Source organism: Abramis brama (assembly GCF_963993115.1).
Source record: "Abramis brama genome assembly, chromosome: 25".
In the NCBI taxonomy this organism is placed as follows: Eukaryota; Metazoa; Chordata; class Actinopteri; order Cypriniformes; family Leuciscidae; genus Abramis; species Abramis brama.
In genome coordinates this window covers 23,113,014-23,139,313 of record NC_139987.1, presented here as the reverse complement: position 1 = coordinate 23,139,313, position 26,300 = coordinate 23,113,014, and the positions used below count along the sequence as shown (strand labels likewise).

The window sequence follows — 26,300 nt, the reverse complement described above, 5'->3', positions numbered from 1 at the left end:
GTATTTGAATATATTTTAAAATATAATTTATATAATTAGATATATCTATTTATGCACAGAAATATTAAGCAGCACAACCGTTGTCAACATTGATGATAATAAATGTTTCTTGATAGATAGATAGATAGATAGATAGATAGATAGATAGATAGCATACATAAACACCACAGATATGCATAATACACGTCTGCATTTTATTCTCAGTGGTTATGCTCACAGACATACAGACATAAACATGAGTGTTGGGTATTGAGCTGAGTCAAAGGGAGGGAGCGTTTGCTGCTCATTATTACACACGGATGTGCTGAACTGTCCGTGACAACCATCCAAAAACACGCAACACGACCCAAAGAGTGTGTCCAGAGTCATCAGAGACGGTGGAGGTGTCGTGTTTGCTTGTGTTTGTTGTATGACAGCTGAAGATTGTTGCACCGAAGGTGGGATTTCTCCTCAGAAAGTGAGTTTTTGTCACGCTAGCATGCTAGCCGTCTACGCTAACACAGCAGAAGTGACAAGTGAAAAATATTGAAACTGTTTTGACTGAATAGCTCTAAAATAATATAATCTGAGATTTAAACATTGTAATTGAAAAAAAAGTGCTTATTTATATAGATAAAATGTGTAACGTTAAATATGTTAAATTTACGGGATGTTTACTAGCTTTTATTAGCTCTTCATAGCTTTAGCACAAATCTGAGATGCTAAATTGGTTATTGAAAAACATAAGACGGGTTTTGGATGATTTCGTTAGGTTAATCTAAATCAGAAATGTCTTGTAAACTTCAACACTGACATTTTAATATTTGACAGGACATTTGCAGCTGGTTAGCATGGATTGAAAGCTAATATTGACGTTTGCTCCAAGCATCGAAATTCTTTTGGCACCAAGCATTTTTATTGTTTTATAGTAAAATAGATTATACAATAATTGCTCTTTTATTGTCAATAATTGAAAAATATTCCATGGCTTATATTACACGCAGTGTGGCAGATTTAACGCTTGGGCACATGACTGACATCTTGCAACCTTCCCTTTTCAACATGTGTGTTTGGCAATCACAGCCACTGCATGTCATTTTGCATAGACGTTGCATACAGAAAGACTTAATTACATATTAAATTGAGTTATACAGTTTATCTTTTTATTTTACTATTCAGGCACAGTTTAGTCCACAAGGATGGCTTCTCGTAAAAAGGTGCTCCTGAAGGTGATCATTCTTGGGGATTCTGGGTAAGTGATGGTCTTCTGAAACAATCATGCCTGACAATGTTATCTAATTAGGTTTTGAGACATAACGTTTTAGATTATACAATAATTGCTCTTCTACTTATGTCCAACAGTGTTGGGAAGACCTCTCTGATGAACCAATATGTCAATAAGAAGTTCAGCAATCAGTATAAAGCCACTATCGGTGCAGATTTTCTTACCAAGGAGGTGATGGTGGATGACAGGCTGGTGACAATGCAGGTATGACTCTTTAATGTTACATTTTTGTTTAGCACATTTTATTTATATATAATTATGTTTTGTTTTATTACCACAGGTCCATGTACAATAGTCAAGAAGACTTTTTACAGGGAAAATTTGTTATATAATACTTTATAATATAATTGTATTATATTAAGTATTTTTGGTTTAAAAAGGCTTGACTAACATTGTAAGTGGACCTTAGGATAATATATATATAATTATTATTATTATTAGGGATGAACTGAAATAAGAATATATATATATATATATAGATGATTTAAAGTGCCCCTATTATGGATTTTTGAAAATGACCTTTCATGTAGTGTGTAACAGCTCTAAGTGAATGAAAACATCCTGCAATGTTTTAAATCTGAAAGTGCACCGTATATAAAGCTTTCAAAAGTAAGAGTCGACTCTGGGTCAATGAAATGAATCGTTTTTCAAACGAGTCATAAGCCGCTTCGTTGTGACGTCAAGACGAAACATTAGCATATTGCCCGCCCACTTATTGCGCACAGACACCAGGGAAGACTTAAACCTCAAACCGGCAGCTGATTCCTGTGGATGCTGGATAGCATCATGTCGAGAAGACGCTGTGCTCTACGATGTGAAGGTAAAGCCAAGGATGAGCATGTGAAGAATCAGTGGTTAAAATTCATCTTTACCACGATATCACAGCAGTATAATCCTAAACTTTTGCTGTGTTCCCTTTATTTTACTGACGACTGCTTCTCAAATCTCAGAGTTCGATACAGGATTCGCAAACCGCTTGCTCTTGAAAGATGGTGTTTTGAGTTTTATATTGTGTAGTTCTCCTAAATGGCTAACTCACATTATTACTGTCTTACTGAAATACTTCTGCTAATCAATTGTGAACCACTATTACCTAAAACTGTGTCTATTAATGCTGATTATCTGTCGTTCTCACTACTTTGAGGAAAGATTAAGCATGGAGCAAGATTTGTTTTACCGCATTGGTTCTCGCGCTTGCGCACACTTTTGAGCTTACCGAAACAGCCTAAATCATATGAATTTCTTTTATGTCTTTCAATAAATCGACAGAAATTATGAGTGATTATTGAAAACGTCTATATTTGTGTCTAAAGATGATTGAAAGTCTTGTGGGTTTAGATTGACATGAGGGTGAGTTTGATGACAGAATTTTCAATATTTGAGTAAATTATCAATTTGAGTTTCATCTCATCTGGGGCCTCATTTATAAACGTTGCGTACGCACAAAAGAAGGCGTACGCCGCTCTCTACGCAATAATTGGTATTTATAAAAAGCAAACTTGACGGGAAAATGTGCGGTCCTTCACGCAAACTCTAACCCATGCGTACGCACAAAAACGGGTGAAATGAGAAATGGCGACACCGTCGGCAGATGGAAGAAACACGTGAAAGTGTGTGAAAGTGTGTGAAACTTTAGACTGTTGTGTAAAAAAATGACAATACTGCCTCATAAATAACATGAAGACTTTACAAAGCAAGTCTTACAATTAACAGCCTACACGAACACCCGTTTGATCGATCTGCAGTGTATAACAAACAAAATCAAACGAAAATTACAACAGAAATGCTAATTAACACATATTTGCAAAAAGAAAAGTGAAATATGTTCTGCAATAATATTGGCATGTTGTGCAATTCATCCTCATAAATAATAAATAAAACGAAATAATGTACAAAACTGATATTCTCGTCAATGTGTCCGTCTGGCGGAGCAGATAGATGCAATTAGATAGACAGATAGATAATTAGGGAGATATATATATATAGATAAATAGATGTATTAATTTTCCACTGGGGAAAGTTGTTTTCATAGTAAAACATTTCTTCATCAGCTACGGAATCATGGTATTCATGCATATGCCTTTAGTTTGTTTTATTTTTGATAAAATAACGTATGACGTATGTCTCAACTCTGGCGATGGAGCGCTAGACGCTTTTTTGCCTCAACTTTGATGTCCGACCATTTCTTTTTTATTTCGGCCACGGTCCGAGGTTGTGAGGCTACAGCATTTACGGCGTCTGCAACCTTTTGCCACTCAAGTGCCTTTTTGGCATTAGTAATGCCCACACTGTGCCCTCCAAACAACATTTTTCTCCTCTTTTCCACCTCGCCAAGGATAACGTCTACTTCACATTGAGTGAAGTTACGTTTTTTTTGATTTCCTCTCTGTGTTTGCCATGATTTCGCAATCAATGAATATTAACTTGTGGGCGTTTCACGGACTATTTATGGGCATCTATGGGCGTGGCATGAAGCTGCAAAAGCTGCGCTACATTTAGAAATGATTGTGATTTATTAAGGGAAAACTGCGTAGGATGTGCGTGCGCACGGTTTTATAAATCCGAATACTTCTGTGCGTACGCACATCCTATGTTTCATCCGTACGCCACTTCTGACGCAAATCTACGCAAAGTTTTATAAATGAGGCCCCTGGTCCTTCTCTTTCATATTTGTTTTTATTTTTTCTTTTCCTTATCAGTGTTATGCTGTTTTCTGTGAAACGCACCGCTCTGCATTAACAAATAACATGTCCATGGCAACAATCGAATTTTATAACGGCAAAACTTGGGTCACTGTCGTGCAACACTTAACAGTTTCCGTTTTAGGGATTATATGCAACAGCCTTAAGTTATTCACTTAGCTGAGGGGAAATCACGCCTTAAGTCTTGTACTTAAGAGAAAAACTTCAGGTGCTTTATGAAACCGGGCACAGGCATTTATAGGCTGCAGTTACTAAGACCTAATGCACGGATCCAATGTAATGATACACATCCGATTTCTTTTTCAACTCTTTACGCTCACTTTAGACATAACTGACTGTGTTTATGGGAATACTTGCCGAGACTGGTATTTTGACATACTTTTGTTTTGTTTCAAAAGAAAATTCTCATTATATTCTGCCCTGTAATGTTCTCATGGCCGTTTCAGATCTGGGACACGGCAGGACAGGAGCGCTTCCAGTCGTTGGGCGTGGCTTTTTACCGTGGAGCGGACTGCTGCGTGCTGGTGTACGACGTCACAGCGCCCAACACCTTCAAAACCCTGGACAGCTGGAGGGACGAGTTCCTCATTCAGGCCAGTCCACGAGACCCGGAGAACTTCCCCTTTGTCGTGCTCGGCAACAAAATCGACTTGGAGAACAGACAGGTCTGTCTCCATTCAATCATATTTGACATCAAAATCTGAAAAGAAAACCACCAGATTTCAAAATCATCTAAACACAATTTTCTTGCGTTGTTTTTTTAAAAAGTTTATTAAGATTTTTTAATGTCTTTGAAAGAGTTTCCTCTGCTCACCAAAGTCATTTTGCTGCCATAATTTGATCAAAAATACAGGAATAAAAAGAAATATTATTACAATTAGAAATAATTGTTTTTAATTGAATATACAGTATTTTAAAGTGTAATTTATTCCTGTTCAAAGCTGAATTTTCAGCATCATTAATCCAGTCTTCAGTGTCACATGATTCTTCAGAAATCTTTCGAATATTTTTTTTCTTTTTCTTTTTTTTTTTTTTTTGAGGCAGGAATATGTTGATTTGCTGCTCAGAAAACATTTACTATTAGTATTATTAGTGTTGAAAACAGTTGTGCTGCTTCATATTTTTGGTCAGACATCTTTCAAAACCATTAAAAAAGCTTAATTCAAAACTTTTCCAAACTGGTTTTATAAAATGGATAGTGTTATTGAAGTATCATTTAGATACAATTTTATTTTTTAATTCGTTTTTGTTTTTCCATTTTCATCTTAAAGTTGTAGTTATTGTTTTTGACCTTTTTATTCGATTTTGCTTTTTTAAATGTCTATATGTATTTTTTTATCAATTTTATTTCAGTCTGTTAATTATTTTAGTACATAAAGTTAAACTAAATGAAAACGAGAAATGTTGTCTTGCTAATTACCTGAAATAAAATGAAAAAAGTTTATTTATATTTTATTTCGTTTCAACTAATGAAAATGTTAGTTAACCATAATAGAGTGCATCAGTCGGATTCCGGAAGTAAAAACTCCATTCGTTTTCTCCATAGAAAAATAGATTTTTAACCATAACTTTTAAACCTGTAAAGACAGCTTTACTGTGAGCTATGAGATTGTTAATCACTGGTATTTGCTTCTGCTGAAGCCGTCAGCCTGAATTATTTCAACTTAGTTTTAAAATAATCTCGTTTAACAGCAGAATTTGTGATGGAAAGCTATATTACCTATGATGCTGTACTGAAAATTCCACCAATCAGGGAGGGTAAAAAAGCTCCGCCCACTCCCATGAAGCACTGCAAATGACGTAATCGAGTCAGTCTTCCTATGCTCTCAATATACTTAATTTGAATATATGCAAGTTTGTCTATAAACTTAAAATATGTTGCAAATACATCAACATTTTAAATGAGTAGTTTTATACTTCATTTTTAATTCGATTTTGCTGTTTGCGATGCTTCATGGGATTGTAGTTCTTTCCCTCATTAAAGCCGTTAAGTACACCGTCTTTGTATTCTCGTCTGATTTTCAAATACTTTTTGATTGCAAATCAAAGTTTGTAATGTTGTGATTCACCTCATCTATGATTGGCTTGGTTCATGGCATGTAACGCTTTAACAAAGACCCCATGGGAGAAATGAATGGAAAAAATACTTCTGGGACCAACACAGCTGAAAAAGTGGGCTGGCCCTGTTGTCATATATCAATTTACTGTATTGATTGACCAATTGACCGTCCTGTGCAGGTGACAACGAAACGAGCCCAGGCGTGGTGTCAGAGCAAAAGCAATATCCCATACTTTGAGACCAGCGCAAAAGAGGCCATCAACGTGGACCAAGCTTTCCAAACGATCGCTCGCAACGCCCTCAAACAGGTACGCACCGTTTGACGTGTCCAATAACAGCACCTCAACTCTGATACTAACAGCCGTTCACGTCACAGGAGTCCGAGGTGGAGACGTACGACTTCCCAGACCAGATCAAACTGAGAGATGACAGACCCGTGTCCTCTGGTGACAGCTGCAGCTGCTGAGATGGGACGCAAGGAGACGAGAGGACCAGAGACGCAGGGGAGAGCCGGCGCGGGGCGGACCGATCCCGATAGTGCAAAGCATTCAGAAGAAAACACTTCTTTTTTTTTCAAACTTGTATGTAAAGAACTGTTAGGAATTTCAAGAAGCTCCCTGCCACAGTTTTAATATAACTACATTTAAGGATATTATTTCTATGAGAAATCTATTCTATTATTTACAAGTGATTTTTTTTTTTTTGCATTGTTTTTTTTCTTCTATAGTGTATTCTTTCATCCATGCAGAATATAGTCTTTTAGACTCGTCTCCTGCTTGTATGTCTGTATGTGCCTTTTTTTTGTTGTTGTAGGATGTAGAAGCAGTCACACTTCCTTATAATTCCTCTTTTTTTTGCCAAATTCTTTAATGTTAACCTAAATTGATTATTTAACTAAATCTACACTGCATAAACAGCCCAACATGTCATGATATCTAAATCTTCAGCATGATTTAAGAGTTTATCATCTGCCAAGGCCAGAAAGAAAGAAAGGTTTGTGCCTAAAGACGCTCGCATACACGATACCTTCTTCAGGATAGGAGGGCTGAATGGCTTGGTGGTGGTGTCCAATGAACATTTTGGGGGATCTGGGAGCTCACAAAGTATTAAGTGCAATCATTTTAACCATGTAATGTTTCTTTCACTTGACTGAATGCGTTTTCCCAGTTATAGTGTATGAATGTAACAAATTAATGATTAATTCCCATCTCCTGCAAACATGTCTCGATCTCATGCTGTTTAATTACTTGGTTTACATTTCAATGTTCATGCATTTCTAACGGGCTCATCTCATTGACCAAATTATGGGTATGATTCATGTAGGTCAATAAAGACACAAAATGTGAAGGAAAGCAGAAATCAGAGTTCTGACAAACCTGTTAAACCATGTGATTTTCTTTTTAACGTCGATCAACCAGTATTGTAGATGATTATGTTTGAAAACTCCTAGTGATGTCTGCCAATAGAAATCAACATCTGTCCCTCTTTTATAAAACAATGACCTTTCCTTGAATACTTAAATCATCTCTCAGTATTGTTTTCTCAACAGTGCTCGAATAATAAATCTTTATTCAAATGACAAAACAGTTTTGGCTTCTGTTGCATCGCAAAACTTTAACAAAAAATATTTTCTTAAGACATTATGATGAGTCGCATCTCTCAGACAGAGCAAAAGCACGTTAACTGTGATAATGAGTCCTCGCAGTCCATGCTGAACACATGGGAGCAGATGTTTTATCCTCATTACATGGTGCAAAAACAGCATCTGCATCCATATGTCTCATCTTAAACTTGTATTAGTGTCACTGTGAAACAGGAGGTCCAAATGCATCCATGGTTTCCATCACTAGAGACAAGTGGTCCAGAAACGAGCTTACAGAAACACGAAGAATACGGGCTTCGTCTGCAGTCCATCTCCTATAAAGGCATGAACAAAAATCAGATGTTTCATTTTGTGCAATAGAAATATTCAGTGTATTTCAACAACCACAGATGTATAGATCTTAATTTAATATTACATCTATCACAAATAGATAGACTGGTGCTTTAAATAAAAAAAAAGACTAGGTAAGTGGGTCCGTGTGGGAAATGTCGACCTAAATGTAAATTAGGACAACTATTTTGAATGATAGGTTTTTAGGTGATCGTTGATTGGGTATTACTCACACAGACAGTGTTTGTCCTGAAACGTCCAGATTTTTACTGATTCCTCCTTTCCTGGGCTCAGGATCAGGAGATAAAGACTGCAGGGCAATAATTGCCTCTCTCTCAGACGGGAAAGGGACCTTTAAAAAGCTGATGTTTTGTAGAGTTAAAGAAATCAGGACCTGAAAATATATTTTTAAGCATGATTAACAGCTCTACTGTGTTATTTGGCTGCTGCTGCACATGGTGTCTGATCATACGTGCAAGCAGGTAAGAGCTGAATAAATCGGAATAAATCCTGCGATACAGAAGAAAAGTTTAACAATTAATGTTTTGGACATTTGGAAACAACAATAAAAGGATACAATTCAAGTTTTCTTTCTGAACCGTTTTCACTCATGCAAGTCGCCATGTTGACATGTTTTGTTGGGGTTTAGATTGAAAGCGGCATTTTCGTCAAGTTTTGATTAAACGTTACCTTAATTTCATAAAATCACATTCGACAAATTTGGATTTACATCACAGTCATATCAATATAAATGTTTTTAAAAAATATATATTTAATATATTTTTTTTACTGATTATTGTACTCTTTGTTTATATTATCACGTGTAATTCATATTTTTTAAGATGATTTTTATATTTTAAATTGAAAGTCAGCGTCTGGGACAAAACGTCTACGTCTATGTCCTACATAAAATTGCCTAAATTTGGAAAAAGTAGTAAAAATAATTAATTAAGTGAAGATAAGTTATTATTTATATAAATGTGTGAAATGGCTACATTTAAATTGTAGTCTTTTGTTAAATTATTATAATATTTAGCTATTGTCATTTTGTATTTCCCCTTGAAATAAACAACATAAATGCCGTCAACATAAATAAGTAGCTCATTAGTGAAAAATCTACATACATAGCCGAGCAACTGTCACTCTACTGAAAACATATTAATAGTAGCATATTAAATTTTACCTCAACAACAGTCCTCAGGTCAGTTCAAATGAATCAAACCTACATTTATTCAGTCAGTAACAGACCTAGAGCATCTTCACACTTCCATCACAAATGTTATAGGTTACAGAAATGGTCGATAGCTGGTGGACGCGTCGATGATGCCCAAAACAATGCTGTCTAGGTAGTGTGGGTAGGTAAGGCAGCTCACTATGTCTTGAGACACAGTCGATTCTCTCGCTGTAACCTGTCTTGCGCTGGATCTGTTCAGTCCTCCGTGCTTCTTTATCGTAGGTAAGTCAGACACAAATGAACCTCTTTTATTGCATGCTATAGTTAAAGCGTAAACTTTGTCCTTTTATGAAAAATCTAAAATCCTAAAAATGAGAGCTAAATATTATTTCCCATGTTTCCTTTTTGTTATGATGACACTGATATTGTAAACAGTAAAGTGATTTTTACAAGAACCATAATAATGATAATGAAAATAAGCCTTTGTAATTTTGTCAGTTGTTTTGCTGTTACTATTGTATCTACCTTTATGCTTGAATATTGAAAAGAAATGATTATGTAAATAAAATATATTCAGATATATAACATTGTTGCAGTGTAACTAAACATTTAAGTAGGCTACTAATTAAATATTCATGCAACATTAGAGTTAGGAATAGGGTTTTGTTTTGTTGTTGCATTTATTTATGCATAATTCATTGTTATTACTGCAGTAAGGATACTGTAAAAAAAGAAAGTTTTGGCATTTCATCTCTATATCTTTCTCTGTGTAGTTGTTCATATTTAATTATTTTATTTTTAAATGACTTATTTATACAATGGGTTTATTGAAAATCTGGGATTCAAAGACTTATTTAAAACAGAAAATAAACTGAAAGTCTTAGGATTTTGAAAATGTCAAACTAAGGATTTTGAAAATGTCAAACTAAGAAGCGTAATGTCATTAACTATAGGCCTAAAATAAATATTTAAGATCAAATACTGAGAGATTACGAAATGCATGTTAAATGTACACTTAAATTGTTACTTTAATAATATAATTTGTAATGAGGATAAAAACTGTATTTAATAAGAAAGCATTTACAAATGGACTTATGAACTGTGCTGTATTTACTGGCTGCTTTTTAGGGTTTTCCATTTCTGTTTTGACTGCAAAAAAAAAAAAAAATTCTTCTTCAGCATTTTTGTCTTGTTTTCCAGTTTCAATATCTTCTTAAATCAAGATACATTTATTCGAGAAGCAAAATGACGCAAGATTTTTAATATCATGTTTTCTGATAAATGTACATGTGTTTTAAGTGGGTTTATGCTTAAAACAAGGTCAAATATCTGCCAATAGGGTCAGAAAAATAAACATAGTTAAAAGGGAAAACAAGATTATTTTTCTTACCCTGTTGGCAGATATTTTCTTACTTTTTTAAGCACACACACACACAGACACAAACACACAGACACAAACACACAGACACAAACACAGAGATCAGAAAACAATACTTAATATCTTAAGTCATTTTGCTTAAACAAAATACTCAGAAAATGTTTTTTTGCGGTAAAGTTTATTCATAACCCTGTCCTCATGATCCCAGCTGCTGTAACACCTTAATTTCTTTCTGGTATCAGTAAAGTATCAGAAACATGCATATTGCAAACACAGTAGTTTAGCTTTTTATGGTGTGTTTGACTGAATTCTTTATTGGATTTCATTGCATTTAAAGATGCATTATCCTCCAGCGGTGACAGTCTCCCGGGCTGATGGGAACCCTCCGTGATCTCCAGTTTGCCCTGCAGACCAAGATCGAGGAGCTGCGGCAACGTGACACTCTTATTGATGAGCTAGAGCTGGAGCTGGACACTAAAGATGACCTCATCAGACAGCTACAGGGCGAGCTGGACCGTCTCCGCGCCGCCCCTGTCACACACAACCCCTCTGGGGCCACAGAAATCACAGGTGAGCTGGGAAGACTGATTAACTACATGGACACATGCTGCATTTTATTTATTGTTGCACTTTATTTTATTTTATTGGTATTGGAGCAGCGTCCCCAGATGAGCCCCAGCGCACTAAACGTCAGGCCATATCAGCCGAACCCACGGCGCTGGATCCAAATCAACTCACCCACGTCACCCTAACCAACTACAGCAAGAGCGAGGAGTGAGTTAGAGCCTGCACACACCAGAAAAACACCCTGCAGCTCATAAAAGAGGATCTATTATGCTTTTTTTACAGTGTGTAATGTTGCTGTTTGAGCATTAAAAAGGTCTACAAAGTTACAAAGCACAAAGTCACTCCAAAGGGAGGTATTCTCTATATCAGTGCGCACTGTTTCTGAACTCTAGTCTTGAGGTTTTCACCGGGAACGAGGACGTCACAGTATTGCTCATAATTCTCGCAATCGCTCGACTCCATTGCTGCTTCTGCAAACCGCTGATCAACACGTTTGGTTGCACATTTCCTGCCTGGAGTTTTCAACTGCAAAGTACGTCACCCAGATCGTTGGTCTGATTGGTTGAAGGACTATCCAATTGCGTACAGAGTCATTTGAACTATGCCCGTTGATCCAGGGGGCCAATGTTTCATAAAACACTGAAGCTTCCCCGGGCGCCGCCATTGATTAGCAGACCCCCACCTGCTGTTAGCATCCCATTGACTCCCATTCATTTTGGCGTCACTTTGACAGCGAATAACTTTACATCTGAGGCGTTTAAAGACTCCATTTGTCCATTATTTATTTCTAAAGAAACACGAAAATGTATAAAAGGCTCCATTACCTTGTATCTTACGTTATGGCCCCGTAGAAGCAGTTTTTGTAAAAATAGGCTAACGATTGCGTCATAACCACACGACTCTCTGTCGCACAGTAGAGAGATTACCGTATGGACAGGAGGAGAAGCTCGCGGGCAATCGGGGGGACGTGGAGGCAAAATGACAAAATAATTAATCAGAAAACTTAGCAAAAGTTGCTCCTGCTCCAAGCTCATGGACACCTCCTACTCACACTCTCCGTCTCTGCAAGTTTCGGAAGGGAATGATTCAGATTTCTCTTGGCACAGCTACTAGAAGACAGACGGGTTGCTCACGTCACATCTACGTCGTCAAGCTCAGTTTAAGTCTACGCAGTACGCTCAGCCATCAGGAAGTGAGTGCTTCTAATTGACTTCACTTTTCTTCGTTGAATCCAATGGGGTCGCTGTGTCCATTTCTTTTACTGTCTATGCGTTGATCACGCCTCTTGTGCAGTAGAAAACAGAGCAGACCAGACTAATGTTCAATCTTAAAAGATTGAGCTTGGTCTGGTGATAGCCAGACTAAATTCTCGCCCATGGCATACGCTAAAAGGGACAAGGCCTGGTTGACTTGCATTAGTAGTGTGTTGTTGCCATGTCCAAGAGACGTTGTATTTCCCACCCCAATCTATCGAATTGATAAGGCAAAACTGATGAAAAGTATGCGAAAAACAGTAACAGAGTAGTATGTCCGGAATACATACAGTACATTAGAAAAAAAAATAGGCAAAAAGTACCTGGATGACCTATTACTTCTGGCAGGATTCTGGAGTGTGTATTCGATGGACACTTTACTATCCCATGAGGCCACGGGAGAGGATTTATGAATGTCTGTAGACACATTTCCATTACAGATTTGTGATTTTTATTATTATTTTTTACTTTTGTGATATTTTCTAAATTTCGATAAAAAACTATTACGAAATGACAGCGTTTCCATTAACCGATGTTATAAGACCAAAAAAGTCATTTTTCCCTCTCGCGATAAGTCATTCAAAAATCATGGCAACTGATTAGTTTCGTTTATTCGTTTATTTATTTATTTCAACAGGGACAATGTGCAAAAAAACATTAATTAAAGATGCTTTGCACCAGATTTAGCTTGAGCTAGTTTCCATCTGCAGTCCCCGAGCAGGTGAATTACAATACAAAATATACAATATAAAATGTAATTAGTCACTCAAATACAACTATTAATTCATTAATTCAACCATTCCCCATTACAACCATCAGTCCAAGTAAATCATACCAAAATTACTACAATAAAACATCACTAAAAGTCATATTTACATACACAGTTATCTATGCTGACACGACTGGTTTTCCAATAGCACTTTCCTTGAATTGCGAGAAAAATCCTTCAGGTCTAAGGAAAGTTTCAGACTCTGTGGGAGTTTGTTCCATTCTTTGATGCCTTTAAATGAGAAGGCTGTCTGTGCAAAGGCCGAGCCACGTTTAGGCAGTCTGCAATCATTGCAACTCGTGGACCTGGAGCTCCTAGTCATCTGTTCAGAACAGAGCTGGACAAATGTTTTCAGGGGAGGAGGCGCAATATTATTCAAAATTTTAAAAACTAATCGCACATTGGCATACACAATTATATTATCAAAGTTTAACATGCTGTATTTTCCAAGAATCAGACAGTGATGATATCTCAGTGGCTTTTTGTCTAATACTTTAACAGCTTGATTATATAAAGATTTTAAAGGTTTTATTGCTGTTTCACTCGTCTGTGACCAACAAGAAATACAGTAATTAATATGAGGAATGATGTTGGTAGGTTTATGTAGGTTTCTCCCTCCTTGAAAAATAATATGTTTTTTGAACATTCAAGCATGAAAGCCTATTCTAGTAGACCCCAAGAGCATAATATGGCTCTTGGGGTCACCCTGTGCTCATCCCAGGTCTCGGGAGTTGATCCAGAGGGCTCTGCTGGAGAATGATTTCATGAAGCACCTGGAGGTCAGCCAGATCCTCACCATCATGGATTGCATGAATCCCACAGCTCTGGCACAGGGCAGCTGCGTCATCCAGGAGGGCGACGACGGCTCTACCGTCTATGTCCTGGAAGGTTAGGAGCATCTGCCTCAAATCTACAAGATTTGTATTAAGAAATGATCGTATGTGCTATTAAAACTATTTTGAGAAACAGTACATGTAAAACTGTACTAAAAACACTAAGTGTATTTGTTTTTATGCTTGGCTCTGTGAAGTGGGCGGTTGAAATTGCTGCTGTTCATCATGTGTTTGTGACAGTGATCCTCTGTGCAAAGAAAACACTTCACATGATGGGTCCTATTATTCCACGGCTTTGCACTGACTGTTAAAGGAAAAGGTCAGGCAAAAAAATAAAATAAATCCAACAAATCATTTCCTCAACCTCATGTCGTTCAAAACAAGCACTTTTTCTTTGGAACATTGAAGGAATATTTGAAGAATCGCATCTCTTTTACACACACCACCTTTTAAAAACGTTTGGGGTTGGAAAGATTTAAATGATTTTGAAAGAAGTCTCTTGTGCTCACCAAGACTGCATTCATTTGATAAAAAAAAATATATATATATGTGAAATATTATTACAATTTAAAGTAGCTTTTTTATCTATATTTTAATGTTTTCAAATGTAATTTATTCCTGTGGTTTTCAGCATCATTACTCCAGTCTTCAGTGTCACATGATCCTTCAGAAATCATTCTAATGTGCTGATTCGCTGCTCAAGAAACATTTCTGTTGTGTAATATTTTTTTGTGGAAACCATGATACATTTATTTCCAGAATTCTTTGATGAATAGAAATCTCAAAAGATCACCATTTATTTGAATAGAACTTACCTTTTCATCAACTGAATGCGTCCTTGCTATTTGAAAGTGTTTTAACGGTTCTCCTACACACGTTGATCTCGTTCACAGACTCAAGGTTGTTGGTTTTGTTTGTGTGTGTTCTGTGCAGAGGGGTTGATGGAGGTTACTAAAGGAGGGCAGAAGCTGTGCACCATCGAGCCGGGGAAGGTGTTCGGCGAGCTCGCGATACTCTACAACTGCACGCGCACGGCCACCGTCACGGGTGAGGTTCACTCAGCCTGTGTATTTCAGGACTAAATATTTGTTCCACCGGGTACTGAAGGGCATTGAATGTTTTCCTATGTCTTAGACATTTTCTGTCTTTCTTTCGATTCAGTTGAGTTTTAATTTGGTTTGCTTTATTAGCCAACTACATTTATAGGCTACTGCTATAACTTGTTTGCAGCTTGGCATATAATGAAAAAAGTAAAACATAAGATAAAGTAATAAAAGTAATAGGCTATAAAATAATAAAAAGTAATAGAGTAAACAACAGAGCAAATGGAGTAGATAAGAATAATGAAAAAAAAAATTAATGACTTAACTTTTATTTAGTTTAGTTTAATTTAACTTAATTTATTTTAGTTTAAAGTTAAGTTAAATTGGAACAGGATGGATCATACAGTCACAAAAATTAAATAATTAAAATATAGAAATGTTAATGTTCAAGTCCTCCTGGGAAGTTCGTACGTACGAGGTGGGAAGTCGTGCTTATAACGACATGTGCGGTCACTTTCGTCGGAGCAAAATGGCGGAGTACTTTCTCTTAATTAATTACACAAAAATACAATAAGGTTCTTAAACTCTTGTTCTAGAAAATGAAGAACAAAGAAATGTGCATCAGGTGTACTTTGTATTTTTATGTTTTTAATTAATTTATGAAGCCACTGCCAACTCATCGTTACATGTTGCATTGTTATATTATAATACTATCATATTCTGTGTTGGCAATTAGCTAACTGCGCTGTAAATAGAAAAGCCTGACAATATCACAGCTAAATACCTTTACGTATTGTGTATTCCGCCATGTTAATCACTGACACGCCCCCAACTCGTAAAGATCAGAGCTTAGAGAAAATCCCGAGCTCCCCACTGGTATTTACGACATTGTGGTGGCGTTCAAGTGCGTTCAACTCGTAAATACGATCTATACGAGATGACTTGAACGCACCACAAGATAATAAATGTAATATGTAGTAAAATGGGTGGATGGATTAAATAAGTATTATTAATAAAAAATATATATTAAATTAAATTAAATTTAAGAGAAAGTAACAATCAGCCAGTTTACCAAAAAGAAACAGGATGTGTCAAAGAATCATACAATAATTAAAATATAGAAATGCTATAGTAATATAAGATATTAAATATAATACATAGTCAAATAACAATAGAGCAAGTGGATCAATGTATTATTAATATGAACAAAATTATTAAATGAAATTAGGAAGGGAATAGGATGTAACCTTTGTCTCTCTAATTCTGGCAAACACAAAATGTACAAGCCTGAACTAATAAGATCACGAATGCACAGTTTGTAGTCTTGAGTCTGAATTCCTGTTCATCTGTCAGGGCTTTGGGCTATCGACCGTCTGCCTTGGCTTCTGAGATTGAGTTCATCCCTATAAACGGCTCTCTCCTGCAAAGTGAACATGGAGGAATTGTCAGTGTGTAATTGCTGGGATGTTTGGCCATATGGTTTTTCTATTATACCCTCACCTTATCCTTTGCCCTTTTTATGACACATCGGTTTAGTGTGATGGATTGGGGTGAAATGAGTTGACTCAGGTGGTGTCTATTTAATCACAATAATAAAAATGCAATTAAAATGGGGCCTTTGGCTGTCCCTGTTCATGCAGAGATCTCTCTGTAACAATCTCGCCTGTGAACCCGGACCAGATTTGCAGGATTGGAACAAATAGTACTACAAATTTGCTTTCTTTCTCTATGCAGCCCAGAAATTAGTACAATTTAAGATGGATTTACACTATGTAGGATTGAGATTTTGCGTGTTTCATGTCAACCTTTTTCACTCATTGTGACAACTAACCTCTGCCACTCCCACATGCGTCAAAGTAGCCAGAGCAACTTTTCAATATTTAAAGATATGACGACATACGCACTGCCGAGTGTCATATGTACAATTTCCCCTGATAGGTCTAAAATATAAACACTTATAATAGGCTGATAGGTCTAAAATATAAACACTTATAATAGGCTTACCAATCAGAGTAAGACCAAAAATACATTTTGGGAGGATTGGTGATTTATTGGATAATTATTAAAATTTTGAACAAAAAATTGCATAGTGTTCATTTAATTAGATAATAATATTAAGAACAATGTTTCTCAACTTTAGACATGTTCATGACCAAATCAATGCATACAACATAATGTGGAGTATATAATGCATACTAAGATAGAATGTGAAACATTGTATGCATTGATTTTGCAACGTTTGAACATTTCAGACAGCATCCACTGTCAGACGTCATAGTCGCATATTGTCACGTCTCTCTTTTGTGTTGATGGCAGATGAGGTCTGTTGTTCAGGGTCAGCTAAATGAATAGCTTTACAATTTCTTAAAGCTCTGTGCGTTCATTGTCTGCTCTCACGCCATCAGTCTTTTCTGAGCTTTCTCATTTTTCTTGCCATTTTTGTAAATGTGTTTGGTTAGGTCCATTTTCAAGGTACATCTGACATCACTAACTGACAATTACTGTAGTGTATTAGACAGCGGCAAAACAGAACGATGTGAAGGTCTTTATGTCTTCAGCTTCTTAAAGTCTAAATGACTTTACTTCACTTTCACCAAAGTTCATCAGTAGTCACTGTAATCTTTTGAATACATGCCAGATTGAGTCATTTAAGTGGTTTATCATGGGAAAACATTGTTTCCTAATCTCGGCTGCGTCCGAAAGCTGTAAAAATGCTGCCTATGCAGGGAGCATACAGAGCTAGGAAGGCAACAAGGCATGTCCGAATCCAATGATTTTGTCACATCCTGTCTCTCGAGATACCTTCATCCGATCGTTTTTTGATGTATCCATCGCTGCCTTTGATATCCTACAATCCTGTACATTCTATTCCGTGAAAAGTTGAGCTAAAAATGTAAAAAGGTGTCTGCAAGTTGCGGTCAGTTTGTGTGTAAATGTATAACCAACTTTTTTCACTTTTGATCGTTTTAATCAGTGAGTGGCATCCAGTAATCATCTCATAAATTAAAATGTTTACTTTCCATTTTGAATCCAATGATATTTAATTAAAGGCTTGGAAATTTGAAGGAAATGTTAAAAAATCTCAGCAGTTAATTTCTCATACTGGAAGGTCAGGTTGAAAGCATTGCATGGTGGGATACAGTATTGTGCAGTGTGCACTGTTGTATACAGCACTTTTTGTCATCCAAGTACCTGTGCATACTAATAATTTGCATACTTTACACAATATACTTATTGCATACAATAAAAATAGTACAATTAATGGGGTAGTAAGCTATTCTGAACATAGCCATTCACATCATGGAAGAATAGTAACCTTGAAAGATAAAGCAGGTATACTCTCAGAAAATAAAGTGCATAATTGTACCTTTAGGGGTACAATGGTTTGTCACTGGGGCTGTACCCTCAAGGGTACAATATTGTACCTTAACCTTTAAAAGAAACGGTACATATATGTACCTTTTAATGCTTTTTGACCCTCAAAAGGTACATATATGTACCTTGAGGTCCAATAATAAGCCCTATGGGGTACGTTAGAGTAGATTGTACCTTGGGGGATAGAAATGGACTCCTACTGTACCCCTATTTCTGACAGATATTCATTCATACAATTTTGCCATCAAATAACCTATAATAAGGGTGTTGTATTTATCAGGAATGTATTTATTGGTTTTGCAGGTGTTAATAAAATGTCTCTCAATGTCTACAAACATTCTACATGAAATTGACTTGAGAGTTTAGAGAGGAATATTAACAGTAGGTGAAAGTGTTTGTGTGGGGTGGGCTGGCAGAGTAATTACATTGAGTGGGACGTGAAGAGCTCTCAATGCAGCAGCTGTCAGTCATATTGAGAGATGAAGTACAGAACAAAAGTGTTTAGGTGAAGAGATTGTGGCCAGAGTTATATTTGCACATGTCCTTGTTTATGGATTATGAAGCAGAGAATCACAGCAGATCTGTCCGGTTTTAAATGTTGTCGTCCAAGTCATAGATTCCATGAATTCCATGATTAAATGCAGTAATAAGTAATAATAAAGTAAATTATACATTTTATTTATTATTTTTGGAGGCTTTTTGACTTTACTTGAAAGGACAGTTTAGGAAACTAAATGGTCTGGAATTTGGAATCTAGTAGTAGAATTATTTGCATGTAAAGCCTTCATTAGAAATAAAATATTGAATAATTTCCTCCTTCCTCACCATTGTCATCTTCTTTCCTCTCAGCCCTGACTGATATCAAACTATGGGCCATAGACCGACAGGGTTTTCAAACCATCATGATGAGAACTGGCCTTCTCAAGCATTCAAACTACATGGAGTTCTTGAGGAGGTAACACAATTTTGCATTAAATCAAATTCAACATTTGATTTTTTGACAGTGTTTGAGATACTAGTAATGCTATCAACTGAATTGTGTTGTCAGCGTGCCCTCCTTCAAGACTCTCACTGAAGATGTGCTGAGTAAAGTAGCAGATGTTCTGGAAGAGGTGAGATGTTTTGATCTCTGCACATTAATTCTGAAAACAATTCCAAATTGATTTATGTGACCATCTTGTTTTGTTCTCCCTCTCTCTTTACTCTTTAGACTCACTACAGTGATGGTGACTACATCATTCGTCAGGGTGCCACTGGAGACACATTCTTCATCATCAGTGAGGGGCAGGTGAGTAAAGAGCCTTTCTGAGGAGCCTTTCTGCTGGATTGTAGAACAGAACATTTATTATGAATTTTGTGGCTGTTTTGGTCCACAGGTGAGGGTCACCCAGCAGAAATCAGCCAATGAGGAGCCAGTGTTCCTGTCCACGCTGTCTAGAGGGGATTGGTTTGGAGAACAGGCTCTCAAAGGGTCAGTGAGGAACTTTAAGGTTATAATTCTCATTCTAACCGTTGTGGTTAAGATTTAAGAATAACCTTTTGCATTCTTCATTTCTCTTCCCAGGGAAGATGTGCGTTCAGCAAATGTAACTGCTGTTGGAGATGTGACATGTCTTGTTGTGGACAGAGAGTGAGCAGCTTGCAGAACAGTCACAGTCACCATTCAAAAGCAGCATAACATCATAACATCTCAATCATTCAAAATCATTAATATTACAATCGATATCACAACCATCCTAATCAAAATCATAACCTTCAAATCAACATCACAATCAATATCACAACCATCACAATCAAAATCATAGCCTTCAAATTAACATCACAATCAGTACCCCCCCCCCCCCCCCCAAAAAAAAGAAAATCATAACCATCTCAATCAAAATAATCACATTTACTCAAAAGTCATAACTATCAGAATCAATATCACAACCATCACAATCAAAATCACAACCATCTAAATTTATATCACAACCATCCCAAGCAAGCAAATTCATAACAGTCGATATCAATATCATATCATTTAATCAGAATCATAACCATCACAATCAGTATTACACCCTTAATAATCAGTCAAAATCAGAATCTATACAAACAAAATCACAACCATCCCAATAAATCAAAACTATCACAATATCTCAATCAGAATCACAATGATCACATTTACTCAAAATCATAACAGTCTTAATCAATATCAACCATCACAATCAAAATCATAACCATCAAAATCATAACCATCACAATATCTCAATCAGAATAATCACATTTACTCAAAATCATAACTGTCAGAATCCATATCATAACCATCACAATCGAAATCATAACCATCAAAAATAAAATCAAGACCATCCCAAACAATAATTATCAGAATCACTATCATCACCTTTAATCAGAATCATAACCATCACAATCAATATCACACCCCTCATAATTAGTTAAAATCAGAATCTACTCAAATAAACCACCCCAATGAATCAAAATCATAACTATCACAATAAATAAAAAATAAGGGAATAGGATGTAAAATAAAAAATCAGAATCCCAGTCATCATATTTACTAAAAATCATGACATTACAATCAATATCACAATCAATCAAAATCATAGCCATCTAAATCATTACCATTGAAATGAATCTCTTAAAATCATAACTATCATAATCAGTATCACAACCATCATCAGTCAAAATCAGAACCTGTGCAATCACAGTATCAGAAGTTAGTGAACTAATAACATAATTTCTCCATCTTGTCACATGTACTGACTGCTTATAAAACTCTAAATTTTAACAGGTCTTTCAAGCAGCTAATCGGTGGACTGGACAATATGAGCAATAAAATGTACGAGAGCAACGAGGTGAAGGCCAAGTAAGCACGCGATGAGCTCCTTCACATTCAACGTTCAGAAAAGAGAAGCATTCTGGGTAATGAGAATAACTGATATTTCTCGTAGGTTAGAGGCAGAAGCCGTGTTCTTCTCTCAGATGTCTCTCAGTGACATCAGTGTGATCTGTACGCTGGGGCTGGGTGGATTCAGTCGGGTACAGCTGGTACGATAGGTTTCACATCATGAAAGCAGCATTTAGATGTTACTTCAGGAATGAGAGTATGTTTAAATCGACTTCTTACAGGTGCAGCTGAAGAACGATCACAGTCGCTCCTTTGCCATGAAGGTCCTGAAAAAGCGTCACATCCTGGACACGAGTCAACAGGGTCACATCCTCTCTGAGAGACGCATCATGATGGAAGCCCACAGTCCTTTCACTGTCAGGTCAGAGTCCCCGTGATCACTTTGATTGATTGATTTAACTGTAATGCATTACATTTTAATGAGTTATGGAGAATTAAAGCTACAATATGTAAGATTTTTGTAATAAAATATTCAAAAATCACTTGCACATTGTGATATATTTCCTGCAGTTGTGTATTTACAATATCCCAAAAGTTCCCAAAGATTTTTAATTTCAGAGAAATTCCAATTTTAAATAATGGCTCATCCCTGTTGCCCTATCACACTTGTCGCCTGTCAATTACATAATATAATCCCATAATATCCACGTTATACCTGGTTTCCGCTCGTACTGCCATAGTAACCATGGCGACAGACGTGGACAACTGCGTTAAGTCTAGCGGCACGCTCACGCTGTTGTTGTTTTGTTCAAACATTATGTTTTTATCAAACATATTACCATGGCAAGCAGACTTTGGGACAAAAGGAGAAATAAAACGAGGATCAATATCAGCGTGGCGTTTTCGAGATGCAGAGAGCTCCACGTCTGTGACAAACTTCCACTTGACAGAGACGCGCGAATGTACATAAAACTAATCAATGTTATATAGCTCAACATGATGAAATGTTAGAACATGATCAGTATGTTATTCTAATGCAGGGTTCACCAATCTCGGTCCTGGAGGGCCGCTGTCCTGCAGAGTTTAGCTCCAACCCCAATTAAACACACCTGAACCAGCTAATCAAGGTCTCACTAGGCATACTAGAAACTTTCAAACAGGTGTGTTGGAGCTGGTTGGAGCTAAACTCTGCAGGGACAGCGGCCCTCCAGGACCGAGATTGGTGAACCCTGTTCTAATGTTACGGCTAGTCTCATAAAGATAAACTAACACATAGAATAACATAAATTTCAACACACTCAAATGCAGTTTAATTCAGCACTTGCGTGTAGTTCGGTAGAATGAAATGTCCTTATTCCTTTATATCTGCGGGACTCGCGTGTGGCGCTGATATCTGTCTCTCATTAGCAATCGCGACCTGCTTCATGCCACAGTCATGTTAAAAACATCAATGTATTCACTCATCCATAAACATTAGATCCTTCGACATGACGGCAAGTTCCATAATTCCGGTTATGCGTCATCAACATAGCGGCGAAAAAAATTACATATTGTAGCTTTAAACTCATGACTACATTTGAAGGATTTTCTCTTAAAGTATTGATTCATTACGTTATATTTTTTATGAAAAGCATGCGATAATAAGCCCATACTGGTTTTATGCTTCAGACTGTATCGGACATTCAGAGATTCTAAATTCTTGTACATGTTATTGGAAGCGTGTTTGGGTGGCGAGCTGTGGACTCTGCTCAGAGACAGGTATCAAGAACCCTCTCAGTGTTTTGTCATGCTCATCTGAACGGGTTGAGTAACTGACTGGTTCTGGGACTGTTTCAGGGGGATGTTTGATGACAGCACCACACGCTTCTACACCGGATGTGTGGTGGAAGCTCTCGCTTTTCTCCACTGCCGAGGCATCATCTACAGAGACCTGAAGCCTGAGAACATCATATTGGACCACCGTGGATATGCCAAGCTGGTAAAAAAAAAAGCAGTGTTATTTTAGTATTATGTATTTAATATTAGAGTATGTATTCATATTTTGAAATTCAGCTTTGTTTTAATTAACAGAAATGGTTTAATAGTTTGAGTTTTAGTTAAGGTGCCCCTATTATGCTAATTTGAAGGTTCCTAGTTTTGTTTGGTATGTCTCCTACAATGTTTACATTAATCCAAGGTCAAAAAAACACTTTAATATTCTCATAACCAATCACAGCATCAGCTCTTTTCTCACAGTGTCTGGAACGGTTTGATAAAGGATTTGGTCTCTTCAAACCCCTCCTTTCCCAGAGTCTGCTCTGATTGGTCAGATGGCCTAGTCTGTTGTGATTGGTCTACTCTGCTCTGATTGGTCAGATGGCTCAGTCTTGTGATTGGTCTACTCTGCTCTGATTGGTCAGATGGCTCAGTCTGTTGTGATTGGTCTACTCTGCTCTGATTGGTCAGATGACAGACTTTTGTGATTGGTCTACTCTGCTCTGATTGGTCAGATGGCACAGTCTGGGGCACGTTCAAGTTCAAAACGGTGCGCAACGTTTTGCTACGGTTTCCGGGTTGAACGTCATGTTTCCTGGAAACGGCGTGCACCGGTGTGCAACAGGGTTTGAGATACGTTTTCTCTTGTTTGGTGGGTGTGTCAGAACTTCAGTCCAATCAGCAACAACATGTATATAAAGCACGTGGTATTAAAGTGAACTCGCACAATGGGTTTAAGGAAAGTAATTTACAAATGTCTTCGATGCAGCTCGGTATACACAACAACTGAGGATATTAGAAGACATGTTTGTTTTATTGTAAAAATATAGGTTATCAACATAATGATGTAGTTGCTTATATTTTTAGCTTCATTGCAAGTGTATGACATTTGGTATAGAAATAAACAATGGTAATTAAGTGCTTTTCCTAAAAAGGAGAAAGAAAATACAGGGTATTAAAACAGTATGAACTACAAATAAAGTCAGTATGTGAGGCTAAATAGATGTGTTTTAGTCTGAATTAGGTAAGATGTGTGCTTCCATTTCAGTTTCAGCAATCCCTTCACTCGATTGGGATGTTCTCTTTTGTTCTGGGCGGCAAGTGCAGTAACTGTAACATCGGGCATATTTTGTAGTATTAAACACATATTTATACCGACTTCATCAGGCTCCGAAAATTCTTCACAAAGAACACAAAGAATGGCCTTCTCAGCTGCCATAGTTGCAACTCTTGCGTCATCAGAACAGTGTGTTCAACGCATCACCGTTTCTGTTTAAAAAACGTTGTGCAACGTTTTGTCGGGGCTGAACGCAGCCCTGTTGTGATTGGTCTACTCTGCTCTGATTGGTCAGATGGCACAGTCTGTTGTGATTGGTCTACTCTGCTCTGATTGGTCAGATGACACAGACTTTTGTGATTGGTCTACTCTGCTCTGATTGGTCAGACGGCTCAGTCTGTTGTGATTGGTCTACTCTGCTCTGATTGGTCAGATGGTTCAGTCGGTTGTGATTGTGACATGTAGTGATATTACACATTACATGAAAGGTAATATCCCAAAAAGCATAATGTGGGCACTTTAACAACAACACTGAACCAAATCTGAAGGCTGTAAGCAGAAGGTTCTCTGTTTGAACTCTGTTAATTAAATTGCTGTACATGTGTTTCTGCTACATTTATTATCCATTTAAAAAGAAAAGTTTTTAAATAAAATGTTTTACTTTGTAAAGAAATGTATTTATAGGCACACATTATATTAGTCTACAAAGCTAATTTTAAGCATATATCCTTAGATTTCTTAGCAGAAGAGAAACATAAATTCAGTCAAGTGTTCCTAAGTTTGTGTACATTTACCAAACAAAATATTCAAAAAGCAAAGAATAGTCATTGTTTTTTAGACAGACTTTGGTTTTGCTAAAAAAGTTGGCTTGGGGATGAAGACGTGGACATTTTGTGGAACTCCAGAGTACGTGGCCCCTGAGATCATCCTAAATAAAGGTCATGACGTGTCGGCCGACTACTGGTCTCTTGGAATCCTCATCTTTGAGCTGCTGAGTGGAAGGTTGGCGATTTACTAATGACATTATTAACCAGTTTAAAGTTTTCTGTTCCCAGAATCCCAGGAAGTGAAATTCACACTCTGACTCTACTAATTATTAACATTCAACACCATTTTCCTCTTTCCATCCAAGCCCACCTTTCTCAGGGTCAGATCCCATGAAGACTTATAACATTATTCTTCGAGGAATCGATATGGTGGAGTTTCCCAAGAAAATCACCAAGAGTGCTGCGAACTTAGTCAAGAGACTGTGCAGGTACAGAGATGGCGTGAGCGCGTTTATTCAAAAAGCCTGTGTTTAAAAGCCAAGGGAGGTGCTTAACTATACAGCAAATATGGGGACTAAACCTATAATCTCTTTGTGCACTGCTCACTAGAAGCGTTAATGTTAACAGAGACATAATATATTTTTTTTCTGTCGAAAAATCCATTAAATGCAGCCATGTAAGTTTGACATGTAAGATGTCAGTAATTTTAGTCAATTTTACACTGACTGAAATGGCATTTTATTTTAGTCTAAAATTAATATAAATATTCTAAAAAATATATATATTAAAACATTTTATAGAATAATTTAGACAATTAAATTCAATTATTTTGTCTTGGAAAAACTGAGCTCCTGAAATAACATTATTCGTATATTATTTTGTTAAACGAATACTACGGAAACGGAAGTTGCGATATTTTCTTTCCTATTTTATGACGTATATCAGAGTAAAAGCTTCTCGAACAAGAAATTGTAGGGTGGGGGCTTGATTTTGTCCATGGGGAATTGATTGGATAGTGGTTTGCTTTCGCTGTGATGTCATTTGAGTGACAGGTTGTCCCACCCTTGCGTCGAAAACAAGTCATCAGCATCGCTAACTTTCCCCCTTCTCGTTCACTCGGATGTACAGCATTGCTTACGTTGCATGAGTGCCCCCTACTGGCCAAACCATGAAATGTGTTTAAATGGAACGGCCTTATGTTGTTGACGAGATTAGCACTTCTTACTAGATTTTGAAAAACAGGCTTTAAGCGTGTCATGTTTGCATGTGTGTTTATCCTGACAGGGACAATCCATCCGAGAGACTCG

At 36.9% G+C, this 26,300-nt stretch overlaps 3 protein-coding genes across 5 annotated transcripts in view; 2 read left to right on the top strand and 1 right to left on the bottom strand.

The window, feature by feature from the left end:
• The first annotated feature begins 126 nt into the window (after positions 1-126).
• LOC311076859 (ras-related protein rab7) lies at positions 127-7,609 on the top strand. Of its 2 annotated transcripts, none has more exons than XM_084105375.1 (6): positions 127-457; positions 1,159-1,231; positions 1,342-1,468; positions 4,413-4,631; positions 6,205-6,333; positions 6,402-7,609. In XM_084105375.1, exons 2-6 carry the CDS (start codon positions 1,179-1,181, stop codon positions 6,489-6,491), a joined length of 618 nt encoding a protein of 205 aa, XP_083961501.1. In that variant the 5' UTR covers positions 127-457; positions 1,159-1,178; the 3' UTR covers positions 6,492-7,609. The 2 variants fall into 2 exon arrangements, with proteins under 2 accessions (XP_083961501.1, XP_083961502.1); XM_084105376.1 differs by having other exon boundaries at positions 238-437.
• Positions 7,578-8,645, bottom strand: lage3 (L antigen family member 3). Its single transcript, XM_084105377.1, has 3 exons — positions 8,536-8,645; positions 8,192-8,320; positions 7,578-7,942 (listed from the first exon to the last, which is right to left on the bottom strand). The coding sequence occupies exons 1-3, from the start codon at positions 8,580-8,582 to the stop codon at positions 7,828-7,830; spliced, it is 291 nt and encodes a 96-aa protein (XP_083961503.1). The 5' UTR covers positions 8,583-8,645; the 3' UTR covers positions 7,578-7,827.
• Positions 8,646-9,284: 639 nt separating this feature from the next.
• LOC311076858 (cGMP-dependent protein kinase 1-like) overlaps positions 9,285-26,300 on the top strand; it is a 17,701-nt gene continuing 685 nt past the window's right edge. The window contains exons 1-18 of one of the 2 annotated variants that reach the window (XM_084105374.1): positions 9,285-9,414; positions 10,848-11,080; positions 11,170-11,284; positions 13,821-13,987; positions 14,866-14,979; positions 19,200-19,305; positions 19,399-19,462; positions 19,561-19,638; positions 19,727-19,821; positions 19,915-19,980; positions 21,139-21,213; positions 21,299-21,395; positions 21,477-21,616; positions 22,864-22,953; positions 23,032-23,173; positions 25,065-25,228; positions 25,359-25,481; positions 26,278-26,300. The exon at positions 26,278-26,300 is cut by the window's right edge and continues 40 nt beyond it. In XM_084105374.1, the coding sequence (XP_083961500.1) occupies positions 10,885-11,080; positions 11,170-11,284; positions 13,821-13,987; positions 14,866-14,979; positions 19,200-19,305; positions 19,399-19,462; positions 19,561-19,638; positions 19,727-19,821; positions 19,915-19,980; positions 21,139-21,213; positions 21,299-21,395; positions 21,477-21,616; positions 22,864-22,953; positions 23,032-23,173; positions 25,065-25,228; positions 25,359-25,481; positions 26,278-26,300 (1,855 nt within the window). In that variant the 5' untranslated portion in view covers positions 9,285-9,414; positions 10,848-10,884. Of the gene's footprint in view, positions 9,415-10,847; positions 11,081-11,166; positions 11,285-13,820; positions 13,988-14,865; positions 14,980-19,199; positions 19,306-19,398; positions 19,463-19,560; positions 19,639-19,726; positions 19,822-19,914; positions 19,981-21,138; positions 21,214-21,298; positions 21,396-21,476; positions 21,617-22,863; positions 22,954-23,031; positions 23,174-25,064; positions 25,229-25,358; positions 25,482-26,277 lie in introns of both variants that reach the window. The other variant, XM_084105373.1, reaches the window with a different exon arrangement.

What these genes read in the sequence shown, in the direction of transcription:
- lage3 (XM_084105377.1), bottom strand. Translation starts at nt 8,582, where the DNA reads ATGGCGACTTGCATGAGTGAAAACGGTTCAGAAAGAAAACTTGAATT. An exon ending in TCAGAAAGAAAACTTGAATT is followed by an intron (nt 8,321 to 8,535) that starts GTATCCTTTTAT and finishes ACAAAACATCAG; the next exon opens with CTTTTTAAAGGTCCCTTTCC. An exon ending in TCAGGACAAACACTGTCTGT is followed by an intron (nt 7,943 to 8,191) that starts GTGAGTAATACC and finishes ATGCCTTTATAG; the next exon opens with GAGATGGACTGCAGACGAAG.
- LOC311076859 (XM_084105375.1), top strand. Translation starts at nt 1,179, where the DNA reads ATGGCTTCTCGTAAAAAGGTGCTCCTGAAGGTGATCATTCTTGGGGAT. An exon ending in ATCATTCTTGGGGATTCTGG is followed by an intron (nt 1,232 to 1,341) that starts GTAAGTGATGGT and finishes TATGTCCAACAG; the next exon opens with TGTTGGGAAGACCTCTCTGA. An exon ending in CTCGCAACGCCCTCAAACAG is followed by an intron (nt 6,334 to 6,401) that starts GTACGCACCGTT and finishes TTCACGTCACAG; the next exon opens with GAGTCCGAGGTGGAGACGTA.